This window comes from Nomascus leucogenys, chromosome 2 (assembly GCF_006542625.1).
Source record: "Nomascus leucogenys isolate Asia chromosome 2, Asia_NLE_v1, whole genome shotgun sequence".
In the NCBI taxonomy this organism is placed as follows: Eukaryota; Metazoa; Chordata; class Mammalia; order Primates; family Hylobatidae; genus Nomascus; species Nomascus leucogenys.
In genome coordinates, this window is record NC_044382.1 from 99,066,326 (window position 1) to 99,092,355 (window position 26,030).

General features: G+C 37.4%; 1 protein-coding gene across 1 annotated transcript; it reads right to left on the minus strand.

Annotated features, from left to right (window-relative positions):
• Positions 1 to 1,385: 1,385 nt before the first annotated feature.
• On the minus strand, positions 1,386 to 25,124 carry MBLAC2 (metallo-beta-lactamase domain containing 2). Its single transcript, XM_003261595.4, has 2 exons — positions 24,191 to 25,124; positions 1,386 to 4,738 (listed from the first exon to the last, which is right to left on the minus strand). The coding sequence occupies exons 1-2, from the start codon at positions 24,642 to 24,644 to the stop codon at positions 4,353 to 4,355; spliced, it is 840 nt and encodes a 279-aa protein (XP_003261643.1). The 5' UTR covers positions 24,645 to 25,124; the 3' UTR covers positions 1,386 to 4,352.
• Positions 25,125 to 26,030: the final 906 nt, after the last annotated feature.

The following is a 26,030-nucleotide window of genomic DNA, read 5'->3' on the forward strand; positions in this document are numbered from 1 at the left end:
GACGGAATCTCACTCTATTGCTCAGGCTGGAAGTACAGTGGCGTGATCTCGGTTCACTGCAACCTCTGCCTCCCGGGTTCAAGCGGTTCTCCTGCCTCAGCCTCCTAAGAAGCTGGAACTACTGGCATGCACCACCAGACCTGGCTAACTTTTGTATTTTTAGTAGAAATGGGGTTTCACCATGTTGGTCAGGCTGGTCTTGAACTCCTGACCTCATGATCCGCCTGCCTCGGCCTCCCAAAGTGCTGGGATTATAGGCATGAGCCACCGTGCCCGGCCCAATTTACCCATTTTTTATAGTATGTAGTGAAGGGGATCAGAAAATGCTACCCCAAAATATGCCATTTTGGTATACTGAATTTTTGAACTGAAGGTAACAGAGAAAATGCAGATGGCCCCTTACTACCCAAAAGCAGGGCATAACATTTCCCATGAGAGAGGTACCCTTCTCCACCATACCATAAACAGAACATTCTTCTCACTGGAGATGAAGAGTTATGCCAAAATAAATCTGCATAAACAAACCTCCTAAAGTAATCCTTATCTTCCATTGGTTTCTCCCATATGTTTTCTGTTCACTTTCCCACAATTTACCACCCTTAGCCAAAACTCCCCTTTCCTTTGTCTTGTCACACCTCCGCAATTTGTCATTTTTTGTTAAAATGGTATATTAAGTGGTCAGGCCTATCTGCTTCTATGGGTCTTCATGAAGGCCTGTGTGTATACATAAAAATATTAACATTAAATAAAATTTGTATGCATATGCTTTTCTCCTGTTAATCTGTTCTTTTGTCAGTTTAATTCACAGCCCCAGCTATAGAACTTAAGAGGGTAGAAGAAATGTCTTTCCTCCGTTACAGTAGTTATCTTTTTCTTACTGATTTGTAGGCACTTTATATTTGCTAAATTGTTTTGTTATACAAATTGTGATTTTTTAATCTCTTTTTAACTTTACTTCATCTAAATTCTAAGACATTTAAAATTTTGATGTAATTTTGCTTTTTGTGTCTATATAAGGCAGATCTTCCCCATTCCAAGGTGTTAAATATGATTTTCTTTTAATACATGTGTGGTTCTGATTTTCACATTTAGGTCTTTAACCCATTTGGAATTTACTTTTATAATGGCAGGGGCCATTTTTCCCACATCAACAATTGTAACATTTATTGAATAGTCTTATCTTTTACCCATTGATTTGAATTGTCATATTTCTTAATTACAAAAGGCTTATATGAGTATTTTTCTGTTTCTGGGTTCTCTACTCTTTCTCACAAATTTTGTATCTTATTGACCATGAGCTTCTCAAAACTGCACTTTATACAGGAAATATCCTTGCAAGAAATTAAATAGAAACTTGCTAGTGTTATAAAAATGTCAATTATAGATTGAAATAAAATGACTACTTTAATATTTATTACACAAATGCTTAGTTACACTTATCTGAAAATTATAATAGGACAATTGGTGCATGTCACATTTATATTACTATCCATATACGAACAAATACATTTAGTCAACTATATCAGGATAACACACAAGGTTTTTGTTTGTTTTAGGCTTCTCAGTTGAAAGAAAACATCAAGTAAGGAAAATGAATTTCCAATGATTAAGTATTAACAATATAAATAATAAAAATTACTTCTAAATGTCTTACATTTTGACAACTTTGAATTACACTTACACACTAATATTTCCAAAAATCATAAGTTACAAGGGTCACTGTCAGGGTGAAAATATATTTTGAGAAGCTTTTTAAAGATATGTTATTGTTATGCTTTAACATCATTTGATTTATTCTTGGCACACATGGCATCTTGGAAAGTAAAAATACATCTTGCCAATTTTCTGCTATTGTGCAGATACAAGAGAAAGAGAAGTGTGGGGCAGACAGACCTGTGTTCAGTTACCAGCTTTGTCCAAAATTGTGTTGAGGCTGGTCAATTATCTTTTGGTGCTGGGAGTAAGATTAAATTAAATAATGCATATTTTAAATGTACAGCATGGGCACTCAATAAATGATATACTTTACCCAATTTATTCACATTGAAGTAATAGCAAAATATCACAGTTCTATGTTGTGGTACAATTTAAAAAACTGAAAAAATTGGGAAATTAAAAAATAATAATGTGTTTTGAAAAATTGCACTTTTTATAAATAAATCCTTCAGCAGGTTTAAATATTTCCTAATAAAACTTAGTGCCTACTATACCCTGATTTTTTAAAAAAAGGCCTAAAATATGATAAAAATGGTCAGTGGTTAAGGACTTTTGGTTTTCCTTTGTGCTACTGATATAAAAATAATGGCTTTATTTAAGGCTTAGTAAGTGATTATTTGTAGTTGCCCTGAACCAAATCATTATTCTCAATGTTGCACTCAGTTGAAAGAGACCTACTGCCTTGAATGACCATCATAGAGAAATGCCCATGATATTCTATTAATATAATTGAACCAATCATACCCTCCTTTTTGACTGAAGTAAAGGTTCATTTGGTGGCATGTGGCAGTTCAGCTTGTCTCCCATTAAGAATGTCTCATATACACAATCACAAATCAATTTTTCTCATGCTAAATATGTGGTGTTTGGAATATACTGGGTTCCTGAAAATTAAATTTATATTTTCACAAGGAATAGACTATTCTAGACTAGCAATGCTTATATCCCTATTCTTGGATTGTTTTGTTTCCAACTCTGACCATCTAACAAGTTCATCCTTCCAAATTTGACTCAAAAACCCCTCCTCCAGTAAACTTTGCCTCACCAAAGTTCACACCCCTCCATTTATGTCCCTTACATGCATGTATAATGTACATTAACTTGCATACACTATTATTTATATTTTGTGTGCTTTCAACTTTTAGTTATAATGTTGTCTTTGACTTTTTTTAGCCTCCACAGTGTTTAGCGCTGTGCTACACATGTATATATGTGACTGTGTGTGTTTACATGTGGGGTTGTGTTTGTATATGTATATGTTTATGTGTGTGTGAGTTGAATGAATAAAAAACTAAAGAACCTGGGCATCTGTAGGGTAGAAAAGTTTCGTAATTTTTCAGAAACCAAAATTGCTGGATCTTCCTAACATTAAAAAATCTGATTTCCAAAGCGATTTCAGTTTGGTTTTAGATATGTCAATAATAAAAAGGCAGTCGGAAAAAACTGTTTAAAACCCTGTATGAAATATTCTAAAAGGCCTTTTAACAAATTATTATTAACAGCACCAAACTAAAACTTTTTACTAAATAGTGGTATAATCTTTTATATGACTTTACGAACATAGACTTCTCTATTCAAGACAAAGAATACTGAACAGGAATAGGTGTTGTGAATCAGGATACAAAAGGCAATTCACTCTAAGTCAATAGCTAATGCACATTTTGCAATTAATTTAAAAATCCCTCTGTAGTACATATGCATGTTAAGTAAAAGAATAGCTGCAGATCTTCATAGTTGTTTTAATACTGTAAAACATAACACAATACTGAAGTCGCTATTTAACAGGAAAAATTTTGTTTATAATAGCTGTTAATATTAAAATAGGATATAATAATAAAAAATTATTCTCAATGTGTATATTTTCAAATTTGCCTGACAGTGTCCTTTTAAGAAATCTGACAATTTGTAGTTAGATAACAGACATTTGCATTTCACTTTCATAATTGAAAATATTACTTACACAATAACAATATATAGTAGCTTTTTACTGAAGCACTCTGAAATTTATATTTAAAGCTTTGCAATAAAGAAAAATTCACTGTACTTTTCATAAGTTATATTACATAACATGTCATGTATGCTATAATTATACAAAGAATAAATACATGAAATGAAGCATAAAAAAATCAGGACCATAACAATGGAATGTTTTAGTTGTCATTCTCAATGTTACTTTATATGTCTGCATTAAGTTCTAATGTATTTTAAACCCAAGAACCTTTATCTTTAAATAATACACTAAAAATATCAAGTTTAAAGTATAAACATAATACTCTACATGCCTTTTTTCCTAGGTCATCAAGGAAATAAAACAAGACAAACAGAGGCAAGGGCAGTTCTTTCTCTTGCCATAAAATCTCTCTTTGCTTCCCCATAAACCTTTATGTCACTTCTAGAGCATATATTACAAGATGACAGCTTTGGCAAAGTATAAGCTTATTTAAGTGGCTTCTTTCTTGGAAGAAAGAAAACAATTTAAACTAACAATTTTCTTTTTGGCTTATTCATTCTCAATCTTTCTCTGATATGTAATAGTGGTATAAAAGCACTTCATGAAATGCTCACTATTAATCAGTTAAATAGCAAAGAATGAATTAATGTATATAATTAATCAAAATATATTATCGGTATAGATACTAGGGTGAGGTCCTAGAATTTGTTACACGTAGAGCTAAACTTGCAAGAGATCGCATGGCAAAAGTAGAAACTTTGTGACATATCCCGGCTTTTGAAATATAGTTAGAAGCCAGTCGAAAAAGCCTTTCAGCACCAAAGGTATTGAAGTGCCCAGGAAGCACCTTCTCTACCAGACCTCTGTCCACTAATTCTATTAAACGTTCACAGGTTCCAACATAGTCACTTATCCTGCTGTATGGGAGCCAGTCAATCAGTGATCCATCATACACGACGTCTCCACTGAAGAGAATTTTTCGGTCTTTGTCATGTAAGCAAATACTGCCCCTGGAGTGACCTGGCATGTGCATAACAGTGAGCTGTCTGTCACCAAGGTTGATCACATCCCCTACAAATGGAAACAGAGTTTACAGATAAACATGTTGTATACTTGACTTAGCATTTAAAGCATAGAAGAGCATTATATGCTTCCAAAGAAATTGGGAAGGATAACACTTTATTTCATAAATACTGTATTTCTTAATGATGATTTAAAAATAAGCTGCCTATAGTTCATTCCTATTGTTTGCTAGACCACTGTTTGTCAAAGCAAGTAATGTGGAACACTACTTCTACAGGCTATCATGATACATAAATGAAAAGGAGGCAGTTCTGTGGTCAAATAATTTGAGGAACTCTCACTTTAAAGAAAATTAAGCAGCTTTCTTTTCAGAAAGACTTCTTTGACCTTTTATTATATGAATGTATACTGTGGACATACACAAAGTAGATGTAGTTGTACAATTTCTCAAACTTATTTGATCATGAAACTTCTACTTTTCAGAACATCTATGGTACCAGTATCCTGTTGACACAATTAATGAATGTTGCTCTAGGGAATTTTATTGTATTTTGCCTCTTGTTGTATCACCCTGTCAGAATTAGGGCTTGAGAAATTGATATAAATGATGATGCTCTAATATGTGAGTAATGATCTCCTTAATCTCTGACCCAGGAACCTCAAGTCTTCTGTCAGAATACATTAAACTCTGGCAGGCTACCTTGCAAATAGGGTAAAATTTCAGACTTCAGTTACCGACAGCAGAGAGGAAATGGAGCTACATGAGTGGAAAATTGCTCTGTTTCACTGGAATTAAATTAGTATAAACTTGAAGTAAATCATGGTAAATTAAAAGACTCATAATGTAATCTCTAGTGCAAGCACATACACAGGAAAACATTTAAAAATATATAGCTAAAAAATCAATAAAGGAATCAAAATGGTGTAATAATCAGGATTTGGTAAACATAAAAAGGCAGAGATCATCAAACTGGATTAAAAATCAAGATATATGCAGCCTACAAGAAAGAAACTATAAGGCCAAAGACACAAATAGGTTGAAAAGCTTAACCATATTAAATATTACTGTTAAGAGAACTAGGGCAGCTAATATTAATATATTATTAATATAAGACAAAATTGATTTTTACATGAAGAATATTACTAAAAAGAAGTAATTTTATGAGAATGTACATTAAATCAATACATTGATAACAATTATAAATGTACATGCACCTAAAACATCACCAAAAACACATGAAGCAAAAACAAACAGAAATAAACAATAAACAATTCAACAATTATACTTGGAGAGTTCAATATTCTTCGCTGTGTAATTCATAAAATAAGTAAATAGAAAATCAATAAGGATATTGAAGACCTGAATAACTCTATCAACCAACTGGACCTGACAAAAATAAAACACTTTACTCCAAAATAGCAAAGAACACATTCTTTTCAACTGTAGTTGAAATATTCAACAGGCTATAAAGCTAGGCCATAAAGCAAGAATCGATAAATGTAAAAGGAATAAAATCATACAAAGTATGTTCTCTGACTACAACATAATTAAATTAGAAATAACAAAATGAACAGAAAATTGATTATATGTAGTCTTTTTGTTTGTTTTTTCTGAGACAGAGTTTTGCTCTCTCGCCCCGGCTGGAGTGCAGTGGCGCAATCTTGGCTTGCTGCAACCTCTGCCTTCCAGGTTCAAACAATTCTTGTGCCTCAGCCAGCTGAGTAGCTGGAATTACACCCGCCTGGCTAATTTTTATATTTTTAGTAGAGACGGGGTTTCACCATGTTGGCCAGGATGGTTGCCATGTTGCCAAGGCTGGCCTCAAGCGATCCTCCCTCCCTGGCTTCTCAAAGTGCGGGATTACAGGCATGAGCTACTGTGCCCAACCTTATTATGTGTTTTTAATAGACAAAAAATAACAAATTAGGAAGAACAAAAATAAATATGGGCAATATTCAAATATATGTAAAGCAAACAGCAAACTTCTACAATGTTTATGGATCAAAGAAGAAATCAAAGGGAAATATAAATAAATAAAATATTTTGAATGAATTAAAACAAAATCAAAACATATCAAAATGTATAGAATACAGCTGAAGCAGTACTTAGAAGAAAATTTATTGCTTTAAATGCTTATTTTATAAAGGATTAAATGTTTAAAATCAATAATCAAATTACTATCCTAAGAAGTTAGGAAAAGAAGAACAAATCAAACACAAAGTAAGTGTTAATAGAAATAATAAAGGGCAGAGCAAAAATAAATGAATACAAATACCAACAGAAAAAAACAGATGAAACCAAGAGTTGTTTATTTGAAAACTACAACAAAATTGATACACCTTTAGCTAGACAAATCAAGAAAAAATTAGAGAAGATACAACTTGCTAAAATAGGAATGAAAGAAGGAATACCACTACAGACCCTGAAGAAATTAAAAGGAGAATAAAGGAATATTATGAACAATTTTAAGCCAACAAATTTGATAACTTATTTGAAATGAACATATTCTTAAAAGGAGACAAATTATCAAAAGTGATCCAAGAAGAAATGAAGTCTCAATAAATGTATATCAAGCAAAGAAATTGATTAACAACTTAAAGTCTCCCCACAGAGAAAAGTCTGGGCTCAAAGAAGGCTTCATTGATCCATTCTGTCAATCATTTTAAAACGGGACAATTTCAACCCTATATATAATTTCAAGCCATATAGAGACTTTCAGAATATAGATAAGAAATCTAACTCAGTTATTACCCTCATAAAAGCCAGACAAAGACAATATATTAAAATAACAACCACATCAGGCCTGGTGCAGTGGCTCACTCTTGTAATCCCAGCACTTTGGCAACATGTGGGGCAATTGCTTGAGGCCAGGAGTTCGAGACCAGCCTCAGCAAAATAGTGAGACCTCCGTTTCTATAAAAATTAAAAATAAATAATAATAAAAAAAGTCAGGCAGGGTGTTTTGTGCCTGTAGTCCCAGTTACTCAGGAAGCTGAGGTGGAAGGATTGCTTGAGCCCAGAAATTTGAGGCTGCAGAGATCTATGATGGCGCCATTGCACTCCTGCCTGAACAACAAAGGGAGACTCTTTCAAACAAAACAAAAAAAAAGCCTACACACAAATATACCTAATGAATGCAATCTTAAAATTATTGACAAAATATTGGCAAATCAAATCCAGCAACTTATAAATAGGAAAACGACCAAGTGGAGTTTATCCCAGAAATATTGTTTGGTTTAACTTTAAATTAATGTAATATACTGTATTAATAAAGGAGAAGGCCATATGATTATCTCAATAGATACATTAAAAGCATATGACAAAATCCAATTCTCATTCATGATAAAAACTTCCAGCAAACTAGGAATAGTTGGGGAAGGTCCTGAACTTGATAAAAGTCACTTATGAACATCTATAGGTAATACCTCTTTGAATAGAAAGTCTCCTAAGATAACAAGGCAAGGATGTCTGCTCTTACCATTTCTATTAAACATTATACTGAAGATCCTAGACAGTGTAATAAGCCAAGAAAAAGAGAGTGAGGTCACACAGATTAGAAAAGAAAATCTGTCTTTATTTAGACATAATCTTACATACAGAAAATCCTAAGTAGGAAAAAGCTAGAGAACTAAAAAACAAGTTTAGCAATGTCACAGGATACAAGATCAACATACAAAGATAAACTATATATCTATATGCTTCAAATAACTATCAAAAATGAATTTTAAAACATTTGACTCAAAATAGCATCAAAAAGAATAAAATACTTGGGAAAAAATTTGACGAAAGATGTTTTGTAATATATGAACACTATATAATGAAAACTACAAAAACACTGGTCAAAAGAAATAAAAGAAGACCTAAATAAAAGGAGAGATAGGCTATGCTTACTGACTGTCTCAATATCACTAAGGCTCAATATTGCTATGATAGTAATGTAACCCAATTTTTCCAATAGCTACACTGCCTAATAAAACTTTCTGCAATGATTGAAATGTTAGTTCTCAATACTGTTCAATATGGTGTGGCTACTGGTGCTTGAAATAAAGCTATACAATTAAGTAATTAAAATTTTAATTCTAACCAATCTTAATTATTTTTTTAAAGAGATGGAATCTCTGTCACTCAGGCTGAAGTGCAGTGGCCTGCTTATAGCTCACTGTAACCCCTGAACTCCTGGGCTCAAGGGATCCTTCCAAGTAGCTGGGACTACAGGTATATGACACCAGCCCTGCTAACTTAAAAACTTTTTTTAGAGACAGGATCTTGCTTTGTTGCCTAGGCCTTAAATGATCCTCCAGCCTCAACCTCCTAAGTAGTTGGGATTACAGGTGAGCCACCATATCTGGTAATCTTAATTTAAATTTGATAGCCATACATGGCTAGTGGCTACTGCAATTGTCAGTAAAAATTCAACATAATCTCAATCAAAATCTTGACCTTTTTTCGAAGAAACTGAAAATCTGACTCTAAATTTCACGTGGAAATGCAAATGACCTAGAATAGCCAATACAGTTATGAAAAAGAGGAACACAGTAAGAAGATGTATACTATTTCAAGAGTTAAAATAAAACATCGCTTCTCAGTCTTTTGGCTAAGATCAAGTATACAATAAAGCTACAGTAATCAAGATATTGTGTTATTGACTAAATAGACATCATCGATATAAGAGAACAGAGAGTCTGAAAGTAGACACAATATTGTCAATAGATATTTGACAGAGGTCAAACAAGACAATTCAATGATAAAATGACAGTCTTTTTGACAAATTGGACTGGGATACTTTGTATATCCATTTGCAGACAAATAAGAATCAAGAATCTCTCAATCCTTACTTCACAATATTCACAGAAATTAACTGAAAATAAATCATAAACCTAAATATGGGAGCTTCTAGAGAAAGATTAGGGGAACATTTTTGTGACCTTAGGCTAGACATAGCGCTCTTAAATATGACACAACAATCATAAAACATGAGACAAAAATTGTTAACTGGACTTCAAGTTATAAACTTTCTTGCTTAAAAAGACACCTTAAGAAAATGAAAAGGCAGGCCACACACTGGGAGAAGGTATTTGCAAAATGTATATCTGATAAAATCTTGTATTCAGAATATATAGACAGCTTGCATAACTCAATAATAAAAAAGCTGAATTTTTAAAAAAGAGAAAAGATTTTAATATACTATTTAATAAAGCGGATATCTGATTAGCAAATAAGTACCAAAAAGATGCTCAACATCATTAGTTTTTAGTGAATGCAAATTAAATCACAATCAAGTACCACTACACACCCACTAGAATGGCTAAATTGAAAAGGATTGACAAAACCAAGTGTTGAAAAAGATGTGAGCTGGGCGCACTGGCTCATGCCTGTAATCCCAGTAGTTTGGAAGGCTGAAGCGGGCGGATCACTTGAGGTCAGGAGTTCGAGATCACCCTGGCCAAGATGGTGAGACCCCACCTCTACCAAAAACACAAAATTCGCAGGGGGTGGTGGTGCATGCCTGTAATTCCAGCTATTCAGGAGGCTGAGGCAGGAGAATTGCTTGAACTTGGGAGGCAGAGGTTGCAGTGAGATTGCACCACTGCACTTCAGCCTGGGCAACAGAGTGAGACTCCATCTCAAAAAATAAAAAATAAAAAAATGTAGTTGTTGGGTAGAATGTTCTGTAAATATCTATTAAGTCCATTTGTTCTAGGGTATAGTTTAAGTCCATTGTTTCTTTGTTGACTTTCCATCTTGATGACCTGTCTAGTGCTGTCAGTGGAGTATTAAAGGCCCCCAGTATTATTGTGTTACCATCTATCTCATTTCTTATGTCTAGTAGAAATTGTTTTATACATTTGGGAGCTCCAGTGTTAGGTGCATATATATTTAGAATTGTGATATTTTCCTGTTGGACTAGTCCTTTTATCATTATATAATGTTCCTGTTTGTCTTCTTTAACTGCTGTTGCTTTACAGTTTGTTTTGTGTGATATAAGCCTGTTTACCTTTGGTGTCCATATGCATGGAAAATCTTTCTCTACCCTTTTACCTTAAGTTCATGTGAGTCTTTATGTGTTAGGTGAGTTTCCTGAAGACAGCAGAAACTTGGTTGGTGAATTCTTATCCATTCTGCCATTCTGTATCTTTTAAGTGAGCATTTAGGCTATTTACATTCAATGTTAGTATTGAGATGTGACGTACTATTCTATTCATCACACTATTTGTTGCCTGAATACCTTGTTTTTTTGGGGGGTTTTTGTTTGTTTGTTTTTTACATTGTTATTGTTATATGTTATATAGGTACTGTGAGGTTTATGCTTTAAGGAAGATTCTATTTTGTTGTATTTCAAAGTTTTGTTTCATGATTTAGAGCTCCTTTTATCAGTTCTTGCAGTGCTGGCTCGGTAGCAGTGAATTCTCTCAGCATTTGTTTGTCTAGAAAAGACTGTATCTTTCTTTCATTTATGAAGTGTAGTTTCACTGGATACAAAATTATTGGCTAACACTTGTTTTGCTTAAGAAGGCTAAAAATAGGACCCCAATCCCTTCTAGCTTGTAGAGTTTCTGCTGTTTGATAGGTTTTCCTTTATAGGTTACATGATGCTTTTTTCTCACAGCTCTTAAGATTCTTTCCTTTCATCTTGACTTTAGATAACATAATGACTACGTGCCTAGGTGATGATCTTTTTGTGATTAATTTCTCAGTTGTTCTTTGAGCTTCTTGTATGTGGATGTCTAGATCTCTGGCAAGGCTGGTAAGTTTTCCTCGATTATTCCTTCAAATAAGTTTTCCAAACTTTTAGATTTCTCTTCTTCCTTGGGAACACCAATTGTTCTTAGACTTGAACATTTAACATAGCCCCGGACTTCTTGGAGGCCTTATTCATTTTTTTTTAATTCCTTTTTCTTTGTCTTTGATGGATTGGGTTAATTCAAAAGCCGCGTCTTTGAGCTCTGAGGTTCTTTCTTCTGCTTGTTTGATTCTATTGCTGAGACTTTCCAGTGCATTTTGAATTTCTCTAAATGTGTCCTTGATTTCCAGATGTTGTGACTGTTTTTTATTTATGCTATCTATTTCACTGAAGAATATACCTTTCATATCTTGTATCATGTTTTTGATTTCTTACATTCTATTCATCAGCACATGGAACATTCTCCAAGATAGACCATATGATAGGCCACAAAACAAGACTCAGTAAATTTAAGAAAATTGAAATTATATCAAGTATTCTCTCAGACCACAGTGGAATAAAATTGGAAATCAACTCCAAAAGAAACCCTCAAAACCATGCAAGTACATAGAAATTAAATAACCTGCTCTTGAATGATCATTGGATCAACAATGAAATCAAGATGGAAATTTAAAAATTCTTTGAACTGAACACTAATAGTGACACACAACCTATCAAAACCTCTGGGATACAGCAAGAGCAGTGCTAAGAGGAAAGTTCATAGCATTAAATGCCTACATCAAAAAGTCTAAAAGAGCACAAATAGGCAATCTAAGGTCACACCTCATGGAACTGGAGAATATAAGAACAATCCAAACACAAACCCAGGAGAAAAAAAGAAATAACTAAGATCAGAGCAGAACTAAATGAAATTGAAATTAAAAAAATACAAAAGATAAATGAAACAGAAAGCTGGTTCTTTGAAAAGAGAAATAAAATTGACAGACCATTAGTGAGATTCACCAAGAAAATAAGAATATCCAAATAAGCTCGATTAGAAATGAAACAGGAGATATTACAACTGATACCACAGAGACACAAAAAATTATTCAAGGTTAATATGAACACTTTTACATGTATAAACTAGAAAACCTAGAGGAGATGGATAAATTCCTGGAAATATACAACCCTCCTAGATTAAACCAGGAAGATACGGAATCTCTGAACAGACCAGTAACAAGCAGCAAGATTGAAATGGTAATTTAAAAAAAAACTGCCAACAAAAAAAGTCCAGTACCAAATAGATTCACAGTTGAATTCTATTAGACATTCAAAGAAGAACTGGTACCAATCCTGTTCCAAAAGAAAGAGAAAAAGGGAATCCTCCCTAAATCATTCTACAAAGCCACCATCACCCTAATGCCAAAACCAGGGAAGGACATAACAAAAAAAGAAAACTACAGACCAACATCCCTGATGAACATGGATGCAAAAATCCTCAACAAAATACTAGCAAACTGAATCCCAACAGCATATCAAAAAGATAAACCACCATGATCAAGTGGGCTTCATACCAGGGATGCAGGGATGGTTTAGATATGCAAGTCAGTAAATGTGATACATCACCTAAATAGGACTAAAAACAAAAATCACATGATGATCTCAATAGATGCAGAAAAAAGTATTTGACAAAATCCAGCATCCCTTTATGATTAAAACCCTCAGCAAAATCGGCATAGAAGGGACATACCTTAAGGTAATAAAAGCTACCTATGACAAACCCACAGTCAACATTATACTGAACGGGGAAAAGTTGAAAGCATTTCCCTGGAGAACTGGAACAAGACAAGGATCTCCACTTTCCCACTTCTATTCAACATAGTACTGGAAGTCCTAGCCAGAAGCATCAGACAAGAGAAAGAAATAAAGGGCATCAAATCGGTAAAGAGGAAGTCAAACTGTAACTGTTTGCTGATGATATGATCACACACCTAGGAAGCTCTAAAGTCTCATTCAAAAAGCTCATAGAACTGGTAAATGAATTCAGCAGTTTCAGGATACAAAATTAATGTATACAAATCAGTAGCTCTGCTATACACCAACAGTGACCAAGCTGAGAATCAAATCAAGAACTCAACCTCTTTCACAATAGTTGTAAAAAACAAAAAGACAATACTTAGGAGTATACCTAACCAAAGACATGAAAGACCTCTACAAGGAAAACTACACAACACTGCTGAAAGAAATCATAGATGACACAAACAAATGTAAACACATTCTATGCTCATGGATGGGTAGAATTAATGTTGTGAAAATGACCATACTGCCAAAAGCAATCTACAAATTCAATGTAATTCCACCAAAATACCACCATCAGAGAGCTAGAAAAAACAATCCTAAAATTCATATAAAACCAAAAAAGAGCCTGCCTAGCCAAAGCAAGACTAAGCAAAAGGAACAAATCTGGAGACATCACATTACCTGACTTCAAATTATACTATAAGGCCATAGTCACCAAAACAGCATGGTACCGGTATAAAAATAGGCACATAGACTAACGGAACAGAATAGAGAACCCAAAAATAAAGCCAAATACTTACAGCCAACTGACCTTTGACAAAGCAAACAAAAACATAAAGTGAGAAAAGGGCACCCTATTCAACAAATTGTGCTGGGATAATTGGTAAGCCACATGTAGAAGAATAAAACTGGATCCTCATCTCTCATCCTATGCAAAAATCATCTCAAGATGGATCAAAGACTTAAATCTAAGACCTGAAACCATAAAGATTCTAGATGACAACATCGGAAAAACTCTTCTAGACATTGTCTCCCATCTTCCATTTGGCTTCTTTTGGATATTCATCCATATTGTTGCATCTATTAATAATTCATTCCTTTCTATTTCTGATAAATGTTCCATTGTATGAATATAGCATTTTATTTATCTCTTCACCTGTTAAAGGAAATTTAAATCTTTCCAGTTTGGAACTGCTATGAGTAATACTGCCATGAACATTTGCATACAAGTCTTTGTGTGGATGCATGTTTTCATTTCCCTTAGTAGACACCTAGGAACAGAATTCCTGGGTCATATGGTAAATGTATGTTAATTTTCTAAGAAAGTGCCAAACTGGTTATATATATATATATATATATATATATATGTCGATTGTATTTATAGAAAATTTTCAGAAAATCAAAACTATAGCGACACAAAACAGATCAGTGAGGCCAGGGGTGGCAGCAGGTGACTGAAAAAAAAAAGCAGGAAGAAACTTTCAGGGGTAACAGAAGTATTCTTGAACTAAATTGTGGTTATAGTTGCATGCACGAAAACATTTCCTAAAATTCATCAAACCACTTAAAATGGGTATATTCATGGTGTGTAAATATACCTTAATAAAGCTGTTAAAAAAGATGTAATAAGTGGAAACAATCCAAATGTACATCAGTGGATAAATGGGTATTAAAATATGGTACATATTCATAAAATGAAATATTATTTGGTAATAAAAATAAATGAAGTACTGATTCACACTTCAACATGGATAAACCTTGAAATCATAATGCTAAGTGAAGGCAGTTGTGAAGGTCCACACATTGTAATTTTTCCATTTAAATGAAATGTCCAGAATAGATAAATCTGGGGTGAGGATAGGGGGCTGGGGATGTTGAGGGGGATGATGGCTAAAAGATATGGGGGCTATTTGTTTCGGAGGCAAGAAAAATATTCTCAAATTGACCGTAATGGATGTACAACCGAATATATCAAAAGCCACTGAATTATAATGTTAAATGGGTGAATTTTATGGTATATGAATTGTATCTAATTCATAAAAAGCTATTAAAAGGGATAGAATATAACTGAATGCAAAAAAATCAATAATTTTAAAGATAAGCATAATGCTTCAAATACATTTTCTGAATATGCTGGTACTTCTGGCTTTTGCTTTATAAGCCCAGGGATTCATATTATTTCTTTTCTGAATTTAGGAGTAAATAAATTCCTTGTTATTTGAGTATCATTAGTACTTAAAAAAATAAGATGATTTAAAACTGGGACTAAATTTTTTGCGGGGGGGTAGAAAGGACTAAAATTTTATAGTACATAGTGGGAAATGGAAAACAGTTTAGAATTTCACTTTAAAAAATTACTAAATTTAATCTCATCAGTAGAGTCTTTTTGGTAGTTTGCTAACCTACCTTGGCCACAGTTCCCAGTGAGATTAAATGTAAAAATATTATGCCCTATAGAGTGTTATTTTCTTCTCATACAGAAGGTCTTTTGGGCAAAAGTCAACAGCCTTAACAATTTTCCTAAAGGCCTCTCTTAATACTTTGAATTCCCACTTATTTGCTTTTGAAGTGCCATTTGTGTCATTATCTGTATCATTTCTCCCTTCTTCCGTTGTGAACTGATCTGTCTCTACAATTCTACTGTTCAAAGCATGATCTGAGGACCAGTAGCAGCAGTAGCAGCTTTCCAGGTGTTTTTCATGCATGCAATAGTTTGAAAAACAAATCTAATCCAGACTTCTAGAATTTGCCTGTGATAATGGTATACTGGGTAGCTAGTCAGGCATTAGCAGGGCAGGAGAGGGCTCTCCGCAACCCCACACAGACATCAGGAATGTCAGGTGATGGTCAGGTGCTTGCTGAAACTATCTCTCTAAAATAAGAATCGGCTGCAGCTCATGCCAGGGTAAAGCAGTCTCCCAACAGACAGAAACACCTGAAACTGGTGATCAGCAGCTTCCCAGTAAGATTTTAGGAGGTGGGTGAGTGGGCTCAAGCATATGCATTAAGAGGCAAAATGGTGGCGTTTAACTGGTATGTGACCTTCCAGGGACATTCAACTGGTAAGCGAAGAACACCTCAAGTGAATATGCATAAAACTCCAGTAAACACATTGCGCACGCTCACCTCCCAAGCACTGGCAGGCCGCTGCGCATGCAGAAAGCTGACCCCAAGGGAAGAATTAGGGGAGAAGGGATGCAAGACCCCAGAAGTATGAGAACATATAAAACCCCAAAGCAAAAGGTCAGACTGCGCACTCGATCTCTCAAGTGCCCGCCTGGCCTTCTTTCAAGTGTACTTTACTTCCTTTCATTACTGCTCTAAAGCTTTTTAATAAACCTTTGCTCCTGCTCTAAAACTTGCCTCGGTCTCTCCTTCTGCCTTCTGCCCCTCAGTCGAATTCTTTCTTCTGAGGAGGCAAGAAGTGAGATTGCTGCAGACCCGTATGGATTCACTGCTGTTAACAATAAGAATCACCTGTAACACATGTTAAACACACAAGTTTCTAGACCCACTCCAAAGTTTCTTAATTAATCTTTTGGGGAAGAGTCTGAAATCTGTATGCTCAACAACCAACCAAGGTGATTTTGGGAAAGCAACTTTGGGAAGCAGGGAACTATACTAGTAGTTTTCAAACTTTAGTGTGCATCAGAATTCCCTGTAGTGCTTGTTAAAACACAGACTGCTGGGCCCCACCCCCAATTACTGCACTGATGGATCTGCACTGATAGACTAGTGCCCAAGAATCTACATTTCTAACAAGTTCCCAGGCAATACTAAGGCTGTTAGTGCAGGACCATGCTTTGAGAACTACTGCTCAGGCAGCACTGCCTCTTCAGTTACGACAACATGTGAAGCAGGATGAAGTAAAATACTGCATAGCCATAATTGCACTATATGATGCTATGCAATGTAATTCTATAAAATAATATCATCTCTCTCAAATTATGGTATGCAGAACCTCTGCATCAGAATTACCTGGGGACTGTTAAAAATAAGGATTCCTTTGCCACACACAAGTCCTACAGCATCCAAACTTAGGTGTTAAAGCCCAGAACTTGCTATTTTTAACAAGCTCCTGCATACCAAACATCTAGAACCACTGTCATTATGCCTAAATGACGTTTCTTTTTTTTTTTTTTTTTTGAGACGGAGTCTCACTCTGTCTCCCAGGCTTGCAGTGCAGTGGCGCAATCTCCGCTCACTTCAAGCTCTGCCTCCCGGGTTCACGCCATTCTCCTGCCTCAGCCTCCCGAGTAGCTGGGACTACAGGCACCTGCCACCACGCCCGGCTAATTTATTGTATTTTTAGTTGAGACGGGGTTTCACCGTGTTAGCCAGGATGGTCTCGATCTCCTGACCTCGTGATCCGCCCACCTCGGCCTCCCAAAGTGCTGGGATTACAGGCGTGTGCCACTGCGCCCGGCTGCCTAAATGACTTCTCTAATGGATGATGCCAAGCACTGTATAACCATAGGGCTAAATTCTCTGAAAGAATTTTTGTCCTGATGGTACTCCCAGCACACAAAAACAAGAAGCCAGCTGCATCTGTCCTGGGTAGCTGACATCTATGTCAGGGCAGAGACTCGTTTGCTGCTTCATCTGCCCATTTTGTCTTATCTGAATCCCAGTAGTGACATTAAGATGGTTTCGGACACTCCCAGAGTTCTTCACATTCCAGTCATAAGGGACCAGAATTCCTTTATAGGATAATTAGTCCAGATTTAAGGTGCCTCTAGTAATTACAAACCACTGCCACTTCCTGTATGATTGGCAGGTAAGGCAAAGAAATTATTGCTAAGTTGATTTACTAATAGAGCTACTGGAGACCAACTGTTTAATAAACATAGAGAAAGGTTAAATGTAAGAGAAAATTGAACCTAAAAGGAAGCCACAGAGAATTACCAATTCAGGGACAGAATCTTATTGATCTTTGGTTATATCAAGGTGATACTAAAATATTTAGCAATAGATAAAATGTAAGTACCCACCCATCAAAATGGATACCAACTGTAAGCAACTAATAAGGCCGTGGTTGCTGAATATCATTAGTTCTGCCATTATCCTGTGGCTTTAAACATGCTTTCAATATGCTGATAATGCTCACATATAGTTTCATGAGCACCTCTCTTACAAGAACCAGAAATGCCTATGAAGTGTATCATAAACACACAAGCACACACATACACAAAATCCAACTTCATCCTGATTTAATTGTCCAGATTCCAGTCATTCTAGACTTCTCTTACGCTCTTTTCCAACTTGGCATCCTCTATCTTTTAAAATTTCAGTTTATACACAAAAATACATATGTGCATATTTCAAATAAAATATTTCAGAGAGGCTTAAAATGTAAGAAAAAATTTCTTTGCCCCATTTTTGCTCTATCTCCAATCTTGCTTCCATGATGCAACCACTTTTAACAATCTCAGCTATTTCTTCTGGTAGTTACCTTTACCAGATATAGTTATCTCTAAATAACGGTTATATTCCATTTCCATATTTACCAATTGGGTATACTCTGGTATCATGCATGTATTATCTCTTGGTTTTAACATTTTATGTTAGCCATTGACTTCCACTGTGAAATAGGATTTTTAGTTCTCTTTACTCCCCACTCTCCACATACCATCACATCCCCCTGAAAAAGAATTATGATTCAACTGCTCCAATCTGGACCCTCTAAGCCTGGGGTACTATCATTATTAGAGTGTCATCTGTTGCATCTTCCTGATGCTTTCTGTTGAATTAGATTTCCTGTTTACTATATTACTTCTTTCTTGGTTCACTTCCTTATTTTGAAGGGGCATATCCTAGTAGCTTTCTAAGTAACAGTATGTGGGAAATAATTTGAGAACTTAATAGTGGGATATCAAATTCTAGATTGGAAATCATTTTCATTTTCATTCAAATTGGAAGGCAAGATTTCTTCCTTGTTAGCTCCAAAACCATTCTATTCTGAGTACACAACTCTTTTGTTTACATTTCTTAAAGCTTGTAAAATCTTCTTTGATCTCAGTGTTCTGAAATTTTACAGTAACATGCTTTAGTTTGGATGTGTTTTCATCTATTGTCCTGTGAATTCTGTGGGCCCTTTCAATCTGGAAAATTTATATCCTTTAATTGCGTGATTTATTACTGGATTACCTCTACCTCTACTATTTCTTTTTCTTTTCTTTTTTTTTTTTTTTGAGACAGAGTCTAGCTCTGTTGCCCAGGCTGGAGTGCAATGGCATGACCTTGGCTCACTGCAAACTCTGCCTCCCGGGTTCAAGCGATTCTCCTGTCTCAGCCTCCCAAGTAGCTGGGATTACAGGCATGCACCACCACACCCAGCTAATTTTTGTATTTTTAGTAGAGACGGGGTTTCACTATGTTGGCCAGGCTAGTCTTGAACTCCTGACCTCAGGTGATCCGCCCTCCTCAGCCTTTCAAATTGTTAGGATTACAGACATGAGCCACTGTGCCCAGCCACCCTGCTATTTCTTTCCTTTCACCTTCTCTGTCCTATCTCTGCATCCATTATTCTAAGGCTGGATTTTCCAAACTGGTCCTCCTACTTATTTTAGTCTTTTTCTCTCCTAGTTTCCATTTTCCCTTACTGCTCTTTAGTAAGTTTTTCAACTTTATCTTCCAGACCTACTGCAATGTAATTTCTGATGTTTTAAATTCCAAGAGCTCTTTTTTTTTTTGGTGAATATTGTTCTGCTATTTATTTTTAAAGCATCCTTATTGACTCTTGGATATCTTGAATGCAATAGCTTGTCTTATCCCCCTGATGATATTGATAGTTCCCCACTCTCAAATTGCTTTATGCTGTTTGTTTTAATAGTTGATCTCATGTTAGAGAATTTTCTCAGATGTTTTTATAATGCTTGGTTGCCTATTTAAGAGTTGGGGGGCATGAGTAAAAAATGGCTATTGTCAAAAAGACAGAAAATAACAGACGCTGACAAGGATGTGGAGAAAGGGGAATGCTTGTACCGTTAGTGGGGATGTAAATTAGTACAGCAACTATGGAAAACAGTATGGAGGTTCCTCAACAAACTGAAAATAGAACTACCATATGACCCAGCAATCCCACTGCTGGGTATATACATCCAAAAGAAAGGAAATCAGAATACTAAAGAGATAACTGCATTCCCATGTTTATTGCAGCAATATTCACAACAGCCAAGATGTGGAATCACCCTAAGTGTCCATCAACAGATGAATGGATAAAGACAATGTGGGACAATATACACAGTGTAATTATTCACTCATAAAGAATAATGAAATCCTGTCATTTGCAGCAACATGGATGGAACGGGAGGGCATTATGTTAAGTGAAATAAGCCAGGCACAAAATAACAAATATCTCATGTTTATACTCATACATGGGAGGTAGTACTAGTATGGTGGTTACCAGAGGCTGGAAAGGGTGGGTGGGGGAAGGGAATGAAGAGATTGGTTAACAGGTACAAAAATACAGTTAGATAAAAGAAATAAGTTCCAGTGTTTGATAGACTAGAGTTAACAAGGATTTATTGTATGTTTCAAAATAGCTAGAAGATTTGGAATGTTTCTAACACAAAGAAATGATAAATGTTTGAGGTAATGGATATTCTAAATAACCTGATTTGATCATTACATTGTATGCATTTATCAAAATATCACACGTACCCCATAAGTAATTACAACTATTAGGTATCAGTTAAAAAAAAGAAGAGGGGACAAGAAGGCTGCTTGCAGCACATGCATGGGGCCTGGTGACCAAGGCTTCACAGCAGAGAAAGAGGCCACCGTTTCTTAGGTATTCCTCTACATTGGTATCTTAGCCTTTCCTCTAGGAGGCAGATTCCCTAGATAACATTTTTCTAATTTCCTACCTGGATGGGGAAAGGCCTGGCTCTCATCCTTCTAGAAAACTAGTAGGACACACACACACACACACACACACACACACACACACACACACACACACTTTCTCCTGTTTTCCATACTGAGCCCTTAAGCTCAATAGTAATTTGGCATCCTTCAATCAAGAAACTCCTTTGTTTTACTATCCCCAGAGAATAAACTAATTGGATGGGAGAGGGAGGGGCATTCACTAGAGTTTTAAGAGCTTTTAAAAGGTTTTCAAGAAATTCTACTTACTCTTCCCTTTGCCACCAAGGTTCTGCCTATTGCTAATTCCTGTTTTTTTAAGGCTTCGGCGGTGCAAACTGAATTGGCTCTTAATTTCCCTTTGCTGGCATAGTATAAAACTGTTAACTTAGTCACCACATCTACTTTCTAGCAACTGAAACAGTTCCCCCGCCAATGGGGATTTAAATTTAAATCACGGTTTTTTCACAGTACATTAATGGTGCTTCGGAAGAGAGCCAAATTAGATGTGTCTGTTCAATCCACCACCTTCCTACAACCTGTTTTAGCCTCTGCAAATGACTTAAGTCTGCCTGAAGCCACTCCTCTGAGATAATATTTTGGTGACACTGGGCATATGGCTGAAACAGGCATGTAATAGGGATCACAATGCCAGAACTTTGTATCACTTGACTATAGTGAAAAATGGGCAAAATGATGTATGCCCACTCAAGAGGTATGTACTATGTCAATTTAAGGTCTACTGATACCTTAGAGGAAGATAATCATTTCACTATTAGTAGGGCAAGTTGCTTTTTCATCCAGAGTAATGCACTGGATGATATAGCTATTCTCTCCTTGTCTCTCATTTACAAGTTAGCTTTTGGGTTAGAGATACAGTGCACAGATTTATGGTTCTCCATGACAAGTGATCATCAATTCATTAAAGGAAATGTAATGATTTCAGCTCCTTGCATTCTACCAAAGCAATGAAGACTTTATGCTGTTCATGTGTGTAACTGTACACAAATTTTTAAAACAAATATTTTATGTATCCTCCCAGGCATCTGGATTATGCTAACAGCAAGTCAGCAGGCCACATCATTCAGAAGATACGGGAAATTAATATTCTTGAGAAGAGAGGAAATTAGACACTACTTGAGAGGGTGGGGCATCCAGCTCCTAATGAAAAACTTTTGATGACACGGATAACACAGTACTATCACCTTCAAAGTGTTTGGTAAACATTAAGCTTTCTTTTCACCCTTTTAAAGGCTTAAAGCACCACACAAGTAGTTTGCAGGCCTCTTTCAGCTCCAAAAATGTTGAGATTCTACCATCAACTGGAAACCTGGGTTCTAGTCCCAGCTCTTTCCGCGATGGGCTATGTGACCTCACACATGATACTCAGGCCTGCATGGGTTCTTTCTTCATCTATAAAACAACCCCTATCATTCTTTCACCTTTGATTTCCCATTGCTGACATAGAATCAAAAGTAAATTTCAAAAGTAATTTATTCTTTTCAACAATTTAAGTATATTTTAATACTAATGTAAACATTTTTGGTCCGGGTGTCAGAATTTAGTCTGAATACCTACCAACTGCATGGAAATCTTACCTCTAAAAGTACCCATTTTTATCAAGAAATACAGTAATTAGGTGTAACTTTAATGTAAATTAAAATTTAGGTGTGACTTTAATGTAAATTAAAATTTAATGTACATGTACTTTCATCTCATATTGTCAGATAATGTAAGACTCCTATCTAAATCAGTTTTTTAAAAAAATTCACATTTAAAACTTTAATGAAGACTTTTGTTGGGTGGGGGTGAGGTACAGAATCTTGCAAATTTTTTTTAGCACCGATAAGCTGTACAATATTGCAATTTTTAAAATATCTCAAATGAGGAAGATGTCATCTGTGAGATAAACTGATTTTTGTAAAATATTTCATTATTTGCCATATTGTTTGGTCATAAAGTGAGCTTCATTATACTGCAGCAACTGAATTTTTCTACCATATAGAGGCACGTTTTAATAAACCAAATTGGTAATTAAAATGGTCTCACGCTAAAGGAAAGAAGAGGCCTTTCATATTCTACTCAAAATTGTCATCATATATTTATGAGGCAGGATTTATGTATGTTCTGCATGCCTTGATCTATTGTGCCTAGATTCATATCCTAGCTTTTATCATCATCTGGCTCAGGCAAGCCATTTAACTGGGGGGTCAGTGGCCTCACTTTAAATGTGTTGTCAAGATAAAATGAAATCAAAAGTATTTTAAAAAGAAAATAAAAAACTAATATACCAAATATTGCTGATGTGGCGAATTAGCTCAATTATTTAAGTCCCTGCGTAGGGAGAATGGGCTGAGGCCCTAATCTATTTATTTTCATTCCATGAATTTCTCTCTGAATTCCATACTTGTCTTTCACAGAGCCAAAGAGGACCATGGCTACCTATGCATTAGTCCACATAATTTACCTCTACCGAAAATTACTTCCTTATTGATCTTTCTCAGGCTTTGCTTTCAACCGGACCAAATATCTGTTATAAAGTAAGACTCAGACATATTCTACGTTTATGATTACTATTAAGCTTTTGCAATCGTGAGACAACATCAAGAACAGAAACCAATCTGAAAGGTTTCCAATCGCATTAGCGGATTGGAATCACTGGTATGATGACTCTCTAAGGCTACAGGTGGGAACTGCCCATACCCGATGGTGACCAAGCTGATGAAGTCTGCAATTCTCAAAAGCACAGATCATGACATGCACTCTCCGTGAGGCGTCATTCCTTAAAAGTCTGCTCACTACGAAAGCTCCTGGAAATGTCGGGCAGGTGCTTAGGGAGAGAATGAGAAATCCCTAGTCAGTCACAAGTCTCTGTAGTGTTACTACTACAGCCGACGCAGGAAACTGGCTAGGGAGGGGGTGGTGTCGGCTCTCAAAGGAGTACTCAGAATCTCTACACGGTGCCAGAGCTGGTCTCTGGCAGGGAAGGATGTGATGGCCTTGGCTCTGGTCAAGTGGGTTTTTACTCAGGGAAGGGTGAAACAGAAGTGGTTCTGCGAGGTACCAAAATAATCCCCTTTATGGCCACGCAAGTCTGCAACATGCCGCACTCGGACAGTCTCTTCCCAATACCCTCCCTTAACGAGAGCGCGCGCCCGCGGGGGCCCATTACCATCCTGCAGGATGAGGGTGGGCTGCACCGCCTGTACCCGGAACTGTCTGGCCCTCCAGCCGGGGCTGGGCGCCCGCACCACCTCGCTATCGGAGAGCCAGGTCACGGTCTCAAAGTTGTCCCCGCGAGCCAGCGCCTCGGCCTCGGCGTGGTGCACGGCCACCCGGTCGAACTGGTAGAGGCCGCCGGAGTGGTCGAAGTGCACGTGGGTGGCCACGGCAAGCAGCGGCCGGCGCGCCGCGTCCTCTTTGGCCCCTCGGTCCTGCAAGAGGCCGGAGGAGTACAGGTACTCCGGAAGGCTGCGCAGCCCCAGGCCTGTATCGATCACCACGTCCTGCTCGGAGCCGCGCACCAGCCAGATGTTGGCACGGTTGCCCGACTCGTAGAAACGTTCTTGAATCCAGAAGATACCATCGCCTAGAGACTTGTGGGCGTACCACTCGAGCGCCGACATGCTGGGCAGGGGTGCAGCCAGGCGGGGTGAGTGTGGGCGTACGAATCTCTCACAGGCTGTCCAGACACCGGGCGCTGCGGCTGTGTGAAACGGTCTGCCTGCAGCCAGGGAGGAGGCGCAGAGCGAGGCGGGGGCGGGGGATGCGGGGGTCGGAATAGGAGGAGGAAGGACGCAGACCGACGCTGCCTGTAGCGTGCGCTCCCGCACCCTTCCGCCAGGTCGGCAGCAAGCAAAGGCTGCGCCACCAACACGGGGGCGCAGGAGCTACCGCAGCCTCGGCAGCCGCACTACGAGAGAGCTTTAACGCAGGGGCCACTGCAGCAGAATGGAGACTCAGGTGGCGACCCTTTCGCCACCCCGGGAGTGTGACAGCAGAGGCCGGGAGTGAGGTTGGGAAGCGCTAGGACCGCCCATCCACTGGCTCTCCAGGGCGCGCACTCCCAGTTAGCGCGGAAAGTGTGGGGCCTAGCGGGTTGTGCGGCGACTACGGCGCCTGCCAAGGGCAAAAAAACCTCTTTGCCGAGGGGGTGGGGCCTGCCTAGGGAGTGGGCGGGGCTAGTTGGTAGGGCTCACGCCGCGGTCCTGGGGCCGCGTGGAGGGCGGTGCCGCGCTTCTCCCGAGGTGGAACGGGCGGCAGTCAAGCGCCGGCGTTCTCTGCCATCACCCATTCCTTGCCGGCCGGCACTTCGGCTGCAGAGTTTTGGCCACGCTTCGAGACTTAGGGAGCAGGTAACCGAGGAAGCAATCGAAGATTTGGGAGGGGTGGTGAGGGTGGAGGGGAGTTTAAGGGGCACGTGGAAAAGGTGAGGGGAAGTCAGGGGTAGAGAGTCATTAAAGCGCCTCTGGGTTGAGGGGCGTTTGGAGATAGCTTGGTACCTCCCCTCCTTGTCCTGCTCCCTTCAGAATTTTTTAAGTCGAATTTCCAGATCTTACCTAGTCTCCACTCCTAGGACTGTTTGCAGTGAGTTAGAAGGGTATTTATGCTCTTACTGATAGTAGGTTATTTTCAAAATCCAGTGACTATGATTTTTTAGGCACTAGTCATTGCCGCAGATTGCACAGCTGAGGACCGACTGACTATTCAGTATCTGTTTTCGTAACTGTTGGCACTTTATATCGTAGGGAAGGGAGTTGTTAATATGGTTTGTCTTTTCTTATAAAAAATAAAATTCTACATCCCCTTTCTATTTATTTATTTATTTATTTTGGTTTGTCTGCCCTTGGAAGAGAGTAAATTGAGTTGGTAGAAAGGCTCAAATAAAGAAAAGGAGCACCTGGTGAGGACGGGAAAAGTGAATAATGACTGGGTGTGGCCCCGCCAGCCACGTAAATCATCCGCTCTGTTAACATCAGGTCACTGTCTCCACTCCCCACTTCCCAGCTATT

What these genes read in the sequence shown, in the direction of transcription:
- MBLAC2 (XM_003261595.4), bottom strand. Translation starts at nt 24,644, where the DNA reads ATGTCGGCGCTCGAGTGGTACGCCCACAAGTCTCTAGGCGATGGTATC. An exon ending in CACCCTCATCCTGCAGGATG is followed by an intron (nt 4,739 to 24,190) that starts GTAATGGGCCCC and finishes TTCCATTTGTAG; the next exon opens with GGGATGTGATCAACCTTGGT.